Source organism: Delphinapterus leucas, chromosome 3 (genome assembly GCF_059928025.1).
Source record: "Delphinapterus leucas isolate spDelLeu-1000000601 "Yukka" chromosome 3, BTC_Dleu_Yukka2, whole genome shotgun sequence".
Taxonomy (NCBI): Eukaryota; Metazoa; Chordata; class Mammalia; order Artiodactyla; family Monodontidae; genus Delphinapterus; species Delphinapterus leucas.
In genome coordinates this window covers 112,005,768-112,020,549 of record NC_143131.1, presented here as the reverse complement: position 1 = coordinate 112,020,549, position 14,782 = coordinate 112,005,768, and the positions used below count along the sequence as shown (strand labels likewise).

Here is a 14,782-nt window from a genome sequence, read left to right as displayed (position 1 = left end):
GGAGAACAGTATGGCGATTCCTTAAAAAACTAAAAATAGAATTACCATATGACCCAGCAATCCCACTACTGGGCATATACCCAGAGAAAAGCATAATTCAAAAAGACACATGCACCCCAGTGTTCATTGCAGCACTACTTACAATAGCCAGGTCATGGAAGCAACCTAAATGCCCATCAACAGACAAGTGGATAAAGAAGATGTGGTACATATATACAATGGAATATTACTCAGCCATAAAAAGGAACGAAATTGGGTCATTTGTAGAGACGTGGTTGGATCTAGAGACTGTCACACAGAGTGAAGTAAGTCAGAAAGAGAAAAACAAATATCGTATATTAACGCATATATGTGGAACCTAGAAAAATGGTACAGATGAACCGGTTTGCAGGGCAGAAACAGAGACGCAGATGTAGAGAACAAACGTATGGACACCAAGGGGGGAAAGCTGCTGGGGGGTGTGGGGGTGTGGGATGAATTGGGAGATTGGGATTGACAATGTATACACTAATATGTATAAAATAGATAACTAATAAGAACCTGCTGTATAAAAACATGAATAAAATAAAATTCAAAAAAATTAAAAAATAAAACTATCAACTAATCTCACTTATGAATACAGAAGCAAAGTTCTAAACATGGTATTAAAAATAGAGTCCAACAATGCATCTAACTGCTCGAGCAGGGAACAAATTCCTGGGATGTAGTAATGGTTCACTCTCAGGAAATCAGTCAACATTACTCATAACACGAAACAGAAAAAAAGCTATAATATTTTCAGTAAATGCTGGAAAGGCATTTAACTAAATACAGCAGACATTCTTAATTTTTTTAAAAAAACTAAAAATAGAAATAGAAGACATAAACATAATGAAGACTATTTCCAAGAAACCAAGAGGAAATTTTGCCTAAATGACAAAACACTAAAAGCATTTTAATTAATAGGAGGAATTAGACCATTATGCCCACCATCACCATAATTGGAAAGTCTCAGAAATGCACTATGACAAGAAAATGAAATAAATTGAATAAACCTACCTTCATCTCTGTGGACTAGGGTTCAGGAAACCACTGCTTGCAGAAACTGCTCCTGGAAATGTCAGTGGGCAGAGCCTTTACGGTGAGCAATTTGGAAATGTGAACCAAAAGCCTCAGAACATTGCTTTCAATCCAGCAACTTGACCTCTCAGAACTTATCCAAAGGTGACGATCAGGGATGGGCACAAAGATTTAGCTACAACATTGTGTGTTACTGCAATGTTTATATTTGCAAAACATTGAAAATACCATCTTAATGTTTCTAAATATCCAACACTAAGGAATTGGTTAAACAAGCTTTGCTATGACTAAATGAAGGTGGTTCTATAAATGAGGCTTATTCCACCAAGGCCCTGCCCCAGGAGCCAGTGTTAGAACCTTTGGCACCGTCTCGAATCCTGCCCATCATGCTCTCGCCCACCCACTCGCAGCTTTCAGCTGCCTCTCTCCCCATCCCACTCGATATCTTGCACCCTGCCCTTCCCCAGCTGTCACCTCTCACCTGGTTTTGTCCACGCCTCGGAAGCAGATGCTCAGACTTCCCTACCCCACACTCACTACTAACTTACATCTCCTGATACCCAGCCAACTATGTGCATCTCCTGAACCAAGCCCCTAGAGCCAGGAAATTTGAGAGGCTCAACAATTATCTTTTGGTCACAAATGTGCCCAGCCATGCGCTGGGACACAGGCCAAGAAGGAATTCATGACTCATTGGAGAAATGAGGCTGACTAGCCCATATCAGTTCGGTGGCCCATGACACCGGGTTTTGATGAAGTAACCTCTGAATATAGGGTGTCAGGGTGGTGAAGCATGAATGACACTGACTGCTGACAGCCTGTAATTTTCCATCTCTATTATAAGCTAAAATGACAGACCTTATATCAAGCAATGATTGCATGGCTTCTTGGAATTCTCTGGCATTTTCACCTGGACTCTCTAAGATCCAGTTTCCTAATATTGATATTTTCTTAATGCCTAGTTCTAAGCTTTTCCCATGGACTTGCCATGGAAGTGTCATTTGGCCTTTTTTATTTAAAATCACAGGAAAATAGCCTAACTTTAGAGCTGCCCCAAGACTGAAAATCACAGCTCTCATCATTCTAATCCTGCATTCTGCCTGCTGACCCCTCAAGGGAAGCACAATCCAAAAAGCTAAAGCCTCAAACCTGCCGGAGGAAGCAGTGCAGGTGCTGTTTGTCTTGTCATTAAAGTAAGAGGCAGAAGGCAGTCCCACTCTTAAAAGGCAAAAGCATCCAGAGCTCGAGGCCATGTGAGTCACAAAGCCCCATCACAAACTGTCCTCAGCCTCAGGCTGCAAAAATCTGAATCCTTCCTTCTGTATAAATGGCCACAACACTGAAGATCAGGAAAAGTGTCTCCCCTCCCTGGTCAGGGTCTGGCATCTGCCTCCTGTCCTGCTAAGAGGGTCTGGGCTTGTCCTTGGGGTCCTCCAGCCAAAATTGCCCACAAGCTGGCCAAGCCCCTCATCTGGCTGCAGGTCTGCCACCCTTCTGGGCAATCACCTGGAACTTGGAGGCTGAAGAGCACATGCAGAAAGCGAGAGGACACAGGATGGCTGGCTCAGTGTCTCCAGCCTGCCTGTGCCCAAGGCCTCAGTAGCTGATGGATAAAAGCCCAGCCTGACCACGGGGGGCGCTTTCTGGCAGGGCCTCCAAACCATGCTCTCATCCTGTCTAATCCCAGACATCACTTGGCTCTGTTCTGTGCTGCCACCGTGCCCTTCCCTGATACAGACACAGCAGGGGCACACACCGAGGAATGGCTCAGGTCGCTTCCTGCCAAGCACGCAGGGGAGAAAGTGGTACCTCCAGGGGAACAGAGGCAGCATGCTCTGTCAAACTACCAATTTGTACAAAACACAGGGACTAATTCTTCACTTCTCACAGCAAGCCCCCTTTGTGAAACTGGAACCCTCCCCAGCATCCTAATCACAGGCATTTAAATGAAATGGCCGAGACACTATCGAACTCTTAGAGGAAAACACAGGCAGAACACTCCATGACATAAATCACAGCAAGGTCCTTTTTGACCCCCCACCTAGAGAAAGGGAAATAAAAACAAAAATAAACACATGGGACCTAATGACACTTCAAAGCTTTTGCACAGCAAAGGAAATCATAAGACCAAAAGACAACCCTCAGAATGGGAGAAAATATTTGTAAATGAAGCAACTGACAAAGGATTAATCTCCAAAATTCACAAGCAACTCATGCAGCTCAATATCAAAAAAACAAACATCCCAATCCAAAAAATGAGCAGAAGACCTAAACAGGCATTTCTCCAAAGAAGATATACAGATTGCCAACAAACACATGAAAGGATGCTCAACATCATTAATCATTAGAGAAATGCAAATCAAAACTACAATGAGACATCATCTCACACCAGTCAGAATGGCCATCATCAAAAAATCTAGAAACAATAAATGCTGGAGAGGGTGTGGAGAAAGGGAACCCTCTTGCACTGTTGGTGGGAATGTAAATTGATACAGCCACTATGGAGAACAGTATGGAGGTTCCTTAACAAACTAAAAATAGAACTACCATACGACCCAGCAATCCCACTACTGGGCATATACCCTGAGAAAACCATAATTCAAAAAGAGTCATGTACCAAAATGTTCATTGCAGCTCTATTTACAATAGCCAGGACATGGAAGCAACCTAAGTGTCCATCGACAGATGAATGAATAAAGCAGATGTGGCACATATATACAATGGAATATTACTCAGCCATAAAAAGAAACGAAATTGAGTTATTTGCAGTGAGGTGGATGGACCTAGAGTCTGTCGTACAGAGTGAAGTAAGTCAGAAAGAGAAAAACAAATACCGTATGCTAACACATATATATGGAATCTAAAAAAAAAAAAAAAAATGGTTCTGAAGAACCTAGGGTCAGGACAGGAATAAAGACGCAGACGTAGAGAATGGACTTGAGGACACGGGGAGGGGGAAGGGTAAGCTGGGACGAAGTGAGAGAGTGGCATGGACATATATACACTACCAAATGTAAAATAGATAGCTAGTGGGAAGCAGCCGCATAGCACAGGGAGATCAGCTCGGTGCTTTGTGACCACCTAGAGGGGTGGGATAGGGAGGGTGGGAGGGAGACGCAAGACGGAGGGGATATGGGGATATATGTATGCATATAGCTGATTCACTTTGTTGTACAGCAGAAAGTAACACAACATTGTAAAGCAATTATACTCCAATAAGGATGTTTAAATAAATAAATAAATAATAAAATAAATGACACGGCCAGCACCTCTGACAGGATGCCTGCTTTCTCTAATAAATTATGGAGTCACAGTTCTCAGAGAGCGCCTCTGTGAGGCGCATATGACAGAGACTCTCAACAAACCAGCCCAGGTGCCTGGCATCAAGGGAAAATACAGAGCCAGTCAGTGATTCCAGCGTTTAGCATTTTTGTTATTTAAAACCTCGCCGCCTTTCCCAGGGTAGCCTAAGTGTTGAGAAGGTGGAACTCCCTGTCGTGGAGGAGGCTGTCTCTGAGCAGAGATGCTTAGGTTCCGAGGACCCTCCCTCAGAAGCCCCAACACAGCCCCTCCAAGTCCTCACTCTGCTGTCACATCACGGTGGCTGACAACATGCACCACAGTCAGTCAGGGGCAGGCCTGACTGAGCAAGAGGGAGCGATTCAGGCATTCACTCCTGTCTCCCCACTTCCCCTCCCTGGAAGGATGGGTCCCTGCCTATGCCATTCCCAAGCAGCTCCCGCTCTGCTCCTGGCCCGCCCAAGACGGTGACTTGCCCATCACCTCTCTCTCAAGCAGCCTGTCTGCCGGGGTCTCCACCCAAGCGTGCATGTGTCTGCAGGTTTCCAAGCCCCGCTGGGATGGGCCCTCACAAGGACTTCCGCTCTGTGTTGCAGGTGATCACAGAGGCCAGCACCGGTCAGGGTCAGCACCTCATCCGCACGCCCTTTGCAGGAGTGGACGATTTCTTCATTCCTCCAACAAACCTCATCATCAACCACGTCAGGTGAGACCGGCCCGCAATGCCCTAACCTACTCCGTGCCCCAGCTCAGCCCTGCACGGGGCAGCTTCGCCCGGGGTGGCCCTGCTCCTTTCTCTTTCTCCCCCACTCCTCCTGGGCTGGCTTTGGACCCCATCAGGAATGGACAGAGAAATGGCCCCATCCCCAGTCCTCAATTGTTAAAGTTAAGGAAGGCACCCAGCTCCTAATGCCCTCAGGGGCCCAGTGAGGTCAGGAAGTCTCACCCTTGGATGAGGACAGCAGAGGAAAGAGGGAAACAACTGTGGTTAATTGAGTACCCTCTCCTTGCTAGACGCAAGAAACTAGTAGAGGCGGTCTCAAATCTGTTTTATAGATGAGGAAACTTAGGCCCAGAGGAGTTAAGATACTGGCCAAAGTCACACAACCAGGAACTGGCAGAGTCAGACTAAATGCAAAGCTGGGTCTCCTTTCAGTGCCCCATTTGGCCTCATTCTCTGCTAACCACAACCTGTGGTTCCTCTAGGAGTCCCCAGAGCAGCCATGCAGGGGCCTGCAAGGAAACAAGGCCTCCTCGTTGTCTGGTTTGCCACCATCCAAAAGAACAGCTTAATAATACCAGCCATGGCCTCGACTGCAAGCCTCATCCCAGCCTGGCCACTCCCCTTCCCTATTCATTTCAGAGAACCCCTGACATTTTCTGTCAAGGCACCACTGCCAGAAGACTGAGCATGCCCTTTTATAAAGTCATCAAGACCCAAATGTCTTGTGGCAGTGTTTATGCCTTCCTTTACTCTGACATCGAGCACCTTTTTCCAGGGAGAAATGACTCATTTTTGCAAGCTGAAGCTGGACTTGTAAAAATAGGGCTCTCCCATTCATCTCTGGCCAAGGGAAAAAGTAACCACTTTATGACCTCCCTACCTCACTGCAGAGAATACCTGGGACAGAGCCTCTAAAATGGTTATAAATGGTAAAACCCCTCAAAGAAGCTGAATTCAGCCAGGAGTCATGCAAACTCAGGCTCCGCAGCGCCTGTGTGTGACTTTTACATTACAGTTTCTTATAAGCATGGGGTTTTCTTTCCTGCTCTTGCTCTTTAAGGATGCTAATTTAAAGATGCTGTAAAGTGGGCATTTCCCCTATTCTGAGGCACAGCTTGTTATTCAAGAGAAAATTGTGGAAGAGATTTTTCTCTGCTCCTGTAGGTGTACACAGCACCCAAAGGCCTCTGCAAGTGAGGGGTTTAGGCAGAGGCTCTCACAATCAGAGGGAAGTCCTGCCTGGAATCAGGCCCTTCTGCAGCTCACAACCAGCCTCCAAAGAGGAATTTCACGAAGTCCAGATATGGCAGCTTCCACCTACTGACCTCTTCCACTAAAGCTCCCTCTTAGATTTAATCCTCCCAACAGCCCTTGGAAGGAACTACTCTCTTTATATTAGCAGGGGCTTGAAGAGGCAAGCAACTTGCCCCAGGCTCTGCAGCTAGCAGGGCACCGCAGCAATGCCAGGCCATCTGGCTATAAAGGTAAAAGCTGTCCTTAGCCCCAGCCCAAAGGGGCTTCCTGTGACCAGCATCATCAACGTGGCCAGGGAAGAGGCTGCCCTCAACCCTTACCCACGTTCGTCTCCAAGGGTAAGGGAGCATGGATAGGACATCTGTCCTTGTTCTCTTGCATCTGCATCCCCAAGTTCTGAGCCAGCCAGTAGTCCAAAAACCACCTCAGATATAGACTCACCTCTCCTGTCCCCCTAGCAGGCAGAGTCAGGGCAGACACCTGTTGTCCTCTCCCTCCAGCCACAGGCCCGCCACTTCCCAGCTGCCACAAGGCCTCTGGGGAGCTGAATCAAAGGCATCCCCGAGGCAGAAGCTGCTGAGGCACAATTATGCTCTTCCTTTACCCTTTCTAAAGATGCGTGCATATTACAACAGCATAAATCCAGGAACATTTTGTAACTCAACTGCATTTGGTTTGAGATCATAGATGAATCGCTTATGAAGCCATCTCTTGCAGAATGGTAGATCTTATTAATAGGCTTTTAGTCACCAAAGGGTTATGATAAAGGAAAAGAGAAAGGATGCCATCGTTTGAGACAAATGACCTATCCCCTACCCAAAAAGTCCTCCTGACCTCTGACCTCAGTTTGCGTCTCCTCCCAGGTTCGGCTTCATCTTCAACAACTCTGACCCTGCAGTCCACAAAGTCGACCTGGAAACACTGATGCTCCTCAAGACCATCAGGCTGCAGAGCCACGGCTGCCTGCCGCAGGCCATGGCCCACACCCACCTGGGCGGCTACTTCTTCATCCAGTGCCGACAGCACAGCTCCTCTCCAGCCGCCCCGCAGCTGCTGCTCGACAGTGTCACAGACGCCGTGGTCGGCCCCAACGGCCACGTTACCGGCACCCCACACACTTCCCCCGATGGGCGCTTCCTAGTCAGCGTCGCCTCCAGCAGCCCCCAGCTTCACGTGCAGGAGATCACGCTGCGGGGGGAGATCCAGACCCTCTATGACCTGAAAGTGAGCCAGGGCGTCTCAGATGTGGCCTTCCAGCCCTCCTTCACCCAGGGCGACCAGTACTACGTCTATGCCACGCTAGAGACAGAGCCGGACCTGCTCTTCCTAGAGCTGTCCACGGGGAAGACGGGCATGCTGAAGGGCTTGAAGGAGCCGCCCGCGCCCGCGGGGCCAGCCCGAGGCTGGGCTGGGCCCCGCAGGATTGTGAGGGACAGCGGGCTGTTCGGGCAGTACCTCCTCACGCCGGCCCGAGAGTCACTGTTTCTCATCAACGCGAGACAAAATGCGCCACGGTGTGAGGTGGCGGGAGTAAAGGGAGGGACCACAGTGGTGTGGGTGGGCGAGGTATGAAGCAGCCACGAGTGCCGCCTGGTACTGACACCGCAGCCCCAAGCAGGCACCCTGTACATTTTTACAGACAAAAGCAAAAACCTGTATTCGCTTTGTGGTTCAACACTGGTCTCCTTGCAAGTTTCCTAGTCATAAGGTATGCGCTGCTAACAAGATGGGGGTTTTTCGTTAGAACGTATGATTTCTGCCTTGAGCTACAATGAGAATATGCTGCCGTGTAAAGGAATCATTTCTGCGCCCAGCTACGCGCCACGTTACCTGGGCCGCCATGGAACCAGGAGCTCCTGCTTTCCAGGCGGATGCTTCTGTCGGTTGCCTTCGCCTAGTCATTCTCCAGGGTCCGGCCAGACTTCACCCTGATGTGGCCTGAAGACACAGGCTCCCCGGAGCAGGGCTCTCCCTCCTGGTGTGAGAGCCACATCGCCCTCGCTCTGGACCTCATTTTCTCCTTCGCAGTTGCTTCTTGCTTTTCTTTCCATTTGACTTCTTGTAAGCCTGAGGGAGAGCCAACAAGACTTATTGCATCTTGGGGGATGGGGAAATCACTCACTTTATTTTGGAATTTTTGATTAAAAAATAATTTTTTATAATCTCAAATGCTAGTAAGCAGAAAGATGCTCTCCGAGGTCCAGCTGTAATTCCTCCCTGCCTTAGGCCATGGCTCTGAGAGTCACCACCCCACATCCAGAAAGAAGACAATGGCCACCAAGCGATCGTGCTCCTTTGCACCAGGGACACCCCCAAGTGCAGATCAGGCCACCACATTGGTAAAGGCTCCGTTCTGGGTTGGGACCCCAAGAGACCAAGACAAACCCTGCGTGCCTGCTTTTCACTACTGAAGGGGGACATTTATTAGCCAGCCCAGTACCCCAGATTCAGGGCAGACCAGGCTTGCCTGGAAAGGTGTGTGCAGCCTGCAGAACAGTGGCCTCCAGGCTCAATGCAGAAACCCGAAGGATACAAGTGGGGTTCAGGCGGGTTCCTTAGGCTATCCCTTTTAAAACCCCATTTATCTTCTCCCTGTGGCCCTCGCACTCAGCTCTGGCCACCCCAGTCCCTGCATCATCATAGCACAGACAGCACATTTCAGTAAGTGTTTCTTACACTTAGGTCCCTCTCTCCCCAGTAATACACAAGGATACGGGCTGGCACTGCGGCATTATTCCCAAATGTCTCAGGCTGTGGTAGGCTCTCCACTGGGCATCAAAGAAGTACAACCCAACAGCCCCGTGAAGAGAGCCCATATCAGAGAATCTCAGCAAGGAAGAGGCCCCCTTGGGTTCTCAAAACACCCCTTTCCTTCTCGTGCACATCAGTGGCCAAATTGCACTTGTATGCCTTCTGGCTTGAAGGGTCATTTTTCAAGCCACCTGAAGTTGGAAGAGGTGGTCCCATCACAGACACATTAGGTTAGATGTCTTCACCTGCCAACATGGCCATGAGTTTCTTGGGCTGCTGAGGAATGGCCCCTGTCAGAGAAAGGAAGACACAGACCTTGCCTCACTGGAAACAGAGCTTCTCACTCCCACCTAACTGCCCAACCCACCGCCTGCCACAGAGTTCCTGACATTGGCCAATCCTCTAGTGTGTTTCATGCATCTCAGTCCACCAAACTCTTGTCCCCAACAACCCCCAGGGTGTGCCTAGACAAATACATTCATAGATTTTTTTTAAGATACAATATGTAGATATAGGTTGAAGAAACTGACCTCAAAAGCCTAATATTTAGTTTCATAATAACTGGGATGGATGGAAAACACATCTCACCTTTTTTTTTTATTCCTGCCTCAATGTCTTGACACATTTTCTTCCAAAGTCCCACTTCTACCCCTTAAATTCTCCAACTTTCGTGAGCTTCTTCCTTTGGAAAACATCTTCTGAATTGTAGCAGCCCCTGGAAGAAAAAGAAAGTCTCTGAGCCTACATGAGGAAGAGCCCACCAACTGCCAGGCCAGAACACTGGCCCCTCTGGACTGCAGGACTGCTGAGTAAAAGACCAATCCAGTCCCAACTGGCCTTTTCAACTGGGAGTGACTTCAGCGGCACCTGTTCCTTTTCCACAATTCCTTCCACTTCTAAGTGTGTCTGGAAAGCTTCTCTGCCTCTCGTCGTACCTGTGAAGTTGCAAAGCTGGAGATGGCCAGTTTAGGTCTTGCTGCCAGCATTTCAGACACAATTAAATAGGAGAGGGGAATCACAGCCCTGAAAACTGTGAAATTTGCAAATTCACAAAGTCAATGTTTTTTCAGCAGTGCAACTGACTGAAGGGCTGGCTAGGACTCCACCTGCCCCTTTCTCCCACACATTAGCCCCAGCAGAGGCTCGTGGAACACAGTTTGAAAGCCACTGGGGTACGAAGTCATCACAACAGCCAGCGATCCTTCTGATGAACACAAATTATCGGCTATCTACTAATATTTCACATTAAAGGAGTATTCGTTTTACCAAAAGAATCACCCCCAAAGCCACTTACGTGATGAGCTATTTCAAAATTACTGGATTTTGAAATAAAATTCATTTCACAAAAATTCAACGTAGATTTTTTTCCAGACTAACAAACAGAAGTAATCGACACCTACGGTGACATTAAAGATTTGAACTGGAGGCCCTCACTTTCCTTCTGCCCAAGTGAGCAAGACCCCACATGGAGGTTCGCGGTCCAAACGCCCACGCAGCCACCCACGGATTGATGGTGGGAAGAGAGATTTGTCTGCTTCTAGACGCCTGCATGGACTTTCTGTGCAAGTAAGCTTGGTTGTGAACCACACACAGAGTGAGGCAGATGCCATCATCGCAGCCCCAGTAACACTGAGCCTGCGAGCCCTGCCTGGGGCTGGCCCAGGCCCCTTTTTTAAGGCTCCAAGTCATTTGAGGGTCCTGCTACTTTCCCCAAGCCCCCAGAAGTAGCTGGAAGAGCCCTGTAAAGTCTAGGCTGGGGCCACACTCATACCAAGCTTCATATTCTGTGACCTAGAGATAGCATCACGGGAGACAGAAGCTCAGTCCCTGCAATCCCGCCCCCGCCCCCATCTCAGCCTCCCAGATCCAGGTAAGTGCCCTGGAGGACAGCACTCCAGCCCGAATAAAGCCAAGAACCGCCTGCTGCCCCAGGGAATTGTAACTGCTGAGTCTTCACTGAGGAAAGCAGCCTGGAGTTGGCTTTGTGTGGCCCCCTCTTCTTTTCTGCTGACCAAATAACCTGTGAACTAAAGGAGATTTCAGAACTGAGATGTGAAACAGCTTCATGATGGATATATTTTTCTACAAGGGGCTTAAATAGTAATCCATTCATTTTTCACAATGTGTTTCATTCAGGTACCACGGACACTGCACCATTTCATTACCAAATCCCACAGCTCACTCTCCCATCCTCCTCTTCAGAAGCCAGCCTCCAGGAGCAATGATACTGCTCCCAACGCCCTCCTATACATCCACCAATCTACCTCACATCCTCCTTCTTCCACACGGCACCTCCAACTTGCACCTGGCACCTCTGAGCCAGGAGGCCAGACAGGTGATGTAGGATGACAACGATGCCGACATCGATGGCAAAGTTCTTGGCCATCCTCCCCCACCCAGGACCCCAGATCCCACTCCAAGTGCAATCAGAACCCACTGGGACACAGCCGCTTGCTACCCAAAATCACACCCCCCAAACCCTAGCTCACAGCCCTTTGGAGTTAGGTGACCAAGACAAGCGAGAACTCAGAACTGTCAGGGAAGTCGGCTATTATCAGACAGAAACTGTCAGACGGGAATAGAGACCATAACATCTCAGCCAAGCCCTTAGAGGGCTGAGCTACACCTCCCTCCATCCTCACTTTGCTCTCTGCCTTTCCCGCTCCCTTCCTACGCCTGGGGCCTCCTGCTCATGAGCCACTCCTACAACTCAAGGGGCAACTCACCTGACCACCACACCAGCCCCCAGTGGCCTTTGCATGCTGCTTCCTTGCTTTGGGTACAAGTGAAAAGTCACTCATAGGGCCAGATGTTACTATTTGCTCCCAGATTGGCACATAGGGAAAGCAGTTTTGTTCAAGAAAGTCACTAACTGCCTTGATTTCTCTCCAAAATGAAGAGATCATAGAACAGAGGGGCTTAAAAAAGTTCAAGGGGGAAATATACAGTGCTTATACTCAAGGTGTGACTGCAAGACCCCAAATACCTGGTGGACTACAACCCACTTCCTGCTTTTGTCTACACCAGGTTACCTGCCAAGCCACTTGAGGATTTGAGCATCTTATCTGGGCCTTCAGGGTTTAGGCACCAGCCACGCAGCCGACACCTGGAGCCCAGCAAGCATAGTTTCACCCATCCTTTGGACCTGTGAGCAGCATTGGGAATTTAACCAAACGCAATGTGTGAAATTATGGAAGATAGGGGGAGAGCAGGAATTGACCTCCAAAATTCACAGCAAGGCTTCTTTAGCCAGCACAAGAGTGTTGAGCATGTGCGTGGTTTTTGGACAAACGACAATTCACATACCCCTCTTTCCAAGCTCACCTTGACTAACATGGGACCATCCCTTTCTGCTGTGGCCCCAGGGAGCAGGCCATGCCCTGGAGGGCTATAGAGGGCTCAGTCTGCATGCCACAAAGCAATAACTGTCGACTCGACCCTACCCCCAGCCCAGTGACACACAGCTCACCACATGTCACCAAGGCAGGATCAGACAATGCTGCCCAGTGGGGGCACTGTCTTCAAGATCATTTCTGAGGAATGGCAACCATCATTGGCTGGATATGGGGCCCAAGAGCTCTCAAATGAGAAAATTTCCTAAATCTAAACTTCATGCACTGCCCAGCGTGACATCGGCCATAGCTTTAAGAGTTGTTTGTCCCTTGCTACTTTAGCTGCTTCAGAGAGGTGAGGGACAGTGGTCTGCAAGTCCCCCATCCCAGACCCACAGCACAGCTTTCTGTGGTGCCCCCGACCCACACCCTGACTGCCTGGCTCCGGCGGCTGGCCAGCCTCCTCTCCGTTCCTGGTCCTGCCCCTTCGCAACCCATCTCCCCCTCCCCCGCTGCTCGTGCTTCCTGAAGGCCGTGTGAGATGATCTAAAAGCAGACTAGGCATGGAGTTTTGCTGCTGTAGTCACACACGCTGTGCTCATGCTATAGTGTAGTGAACGACCCTCGAGATATGCAGTCACACACACACAATTTGTCCCATTAGGATTCTCATCCTCCCCCACCTCAGAAAACTTCCAGATCTCTTATGTCGAGGCAGATTACATTATTTTGAGCAGTTGTGTAGACTCCAAAATATATTTTCTGTAATCACTGGTACTTCTCAAAAGGCCTCCTGTAATTACTATACATGTGAATTTTTTCCTTATTTATAAAATATATATAAATTATTTTTAATACATCAACTTTAGTAGAAATTTGTACCAACACAGCAACTGTATGTGGCATTGGAGGTAAGTTTGTGTTTACTTTGATGTATTTCACAGTATTGGACACACCATGTGTTTGCAGTACCACTTGATATAAAGACGATTCACAGATTATCATAAAGTATTGTCATTGTAAATGCTCTTTTTCTGAGGACTTTACAATAAAACGTGAAAAAAGTTACCTTTTTTGGTGCCAGTCTGTATGCACTTGTTAAAGTGAGAACTGATTAAGGCAAGACTACTCAGGGGCCTTCTCCTCCTTCTCCATCGCCATTATAGGTCCATGATGGTCAAAGCAAAATGGACCCTGCTCTGGCCCAGTCCAAAGAGAGCCTGGACAAAGGCAGGCATCTGACCCCAGAAGTCTCTCTTCCCCATGTTGAAGTTTCAGGTCCCAAAATGCACAACTAACATCTGGCTCAAAACTTCTCGTCATCTGCCCTGCAGGCCCTTAAAATCCACCCCAGCCCCCAGACTCTTATCTATTTCTTGACTCCAGTCACTCTTGATTCTTACTGGGGCAGACTTTCCAGCTAGGATGCAGAATGTATAAAGTGCTTGGTAATCACCAAGCTACCATGTGGATGGAGCACCTGCTATGTGCCAGCATGGCGCTAGGGAGGGGGACCCAGGGCCGCACAAAGGAGACACAGTCCCTGCCCTTGGTGAGTTTCAAGTCCACTGTGCCATGACCAGTAGTGCAGGTTCTACAAAGAAACACACACACTGTGTGTGTGTGTGTGTGTGTGTGTGTGTGTGTGTGTGTGTGTGTGTGTGTGTGTGTGTGTGTGTGTGTGTGTGTGTAGGGAAAGGGAGATATAGTTTAAGGAATTGGCTCATGCAGTTGTGGAGGCTGGAAAGTCCAAATCTGTAGGGCAGGTGGGCAGCTGGAGACCCAGAGAAGAGTTGCAGTTCAACTCCTAAGGCAGTTTGTTGGCTGAATTCCTTCTTCTTCAGGGGAGCTCAGTATTTTGATTTTAAGGCCTTCAACTGATTGGATGAGGCCCACCCACACTATGGCGGGTAATCTGCTTTACTCAAAGTCTACTGATTTGTTAGAGATGAGTCAAGATGGCGGAGGAGTAGGAGAACGTGGAGTTCATGTCTCCCCACAAATGCATCAAGAATACATCTATAAATGGAAAAATTCTCACAGAGCACCTGCTGAACACTAGCAGAGGACCTCGGACACCTGAAAGCACAAGAAAGATTCTCACATAACTGGGTAGGATGAAAGAAAGAAGGAAAAAGGAAGAGGAGAGGAAGCAGGATGGGACCTACACCCCTGGGGGGAGCTGAAGGTGAGGACAGGTTCCCACATCCGGGGAAGGCCCCCCACTGACAGGAGATCATGTGGGACAGAAGGGGAGCTTTGGGGCTCAGAGGAGAATGCAGCAACTGGTCTGTGGCAGGCAGGACAGAGTGAGACCTACACAGAGGGTCCAAGCCACAGCCCTGCATATCCCAGACTGAGA

At 48.6% G+C, this 14,782-nt stretch overlaps 1 protein-coding gene across 5 annotated transcripts in view; it reads left to right on the top strand.

Moving 5' to 3' along the window:
• Positions 1 to 13,543, top strand: part of FSTL4 (follistatin like 4) — a 446,761-nt gene extending 433,218 nt beyond the window's left edge. The window contains exons 14-15 of one of the 5 annotated variants that reach the window (XM_089909321.1): positions 4,956 to 5,065; positions 7,201 to 13,543. In XM_089909321.1, coding sequence (XP_089765447.1) covers positions 4,956 to 5,065; positions 7,201 to 7,909 — 819 coding nt within the window. In that variant the 3' untranslated portion in view covers positions 7,910 to 13,543. The remainder of the gene's footprint in view (positions 1 to 4,955; positions 5,066 to 7,200) is intronic. The other 4 variants (XM_089909323.1, XM_089909322.1, XM_022588799.3 and 1 more) reach the window with 4 other exon arrangements.
• The last annotated feature ends 1,239 nt before the right edge of the window (positions 13,544 to 14,782 follow it).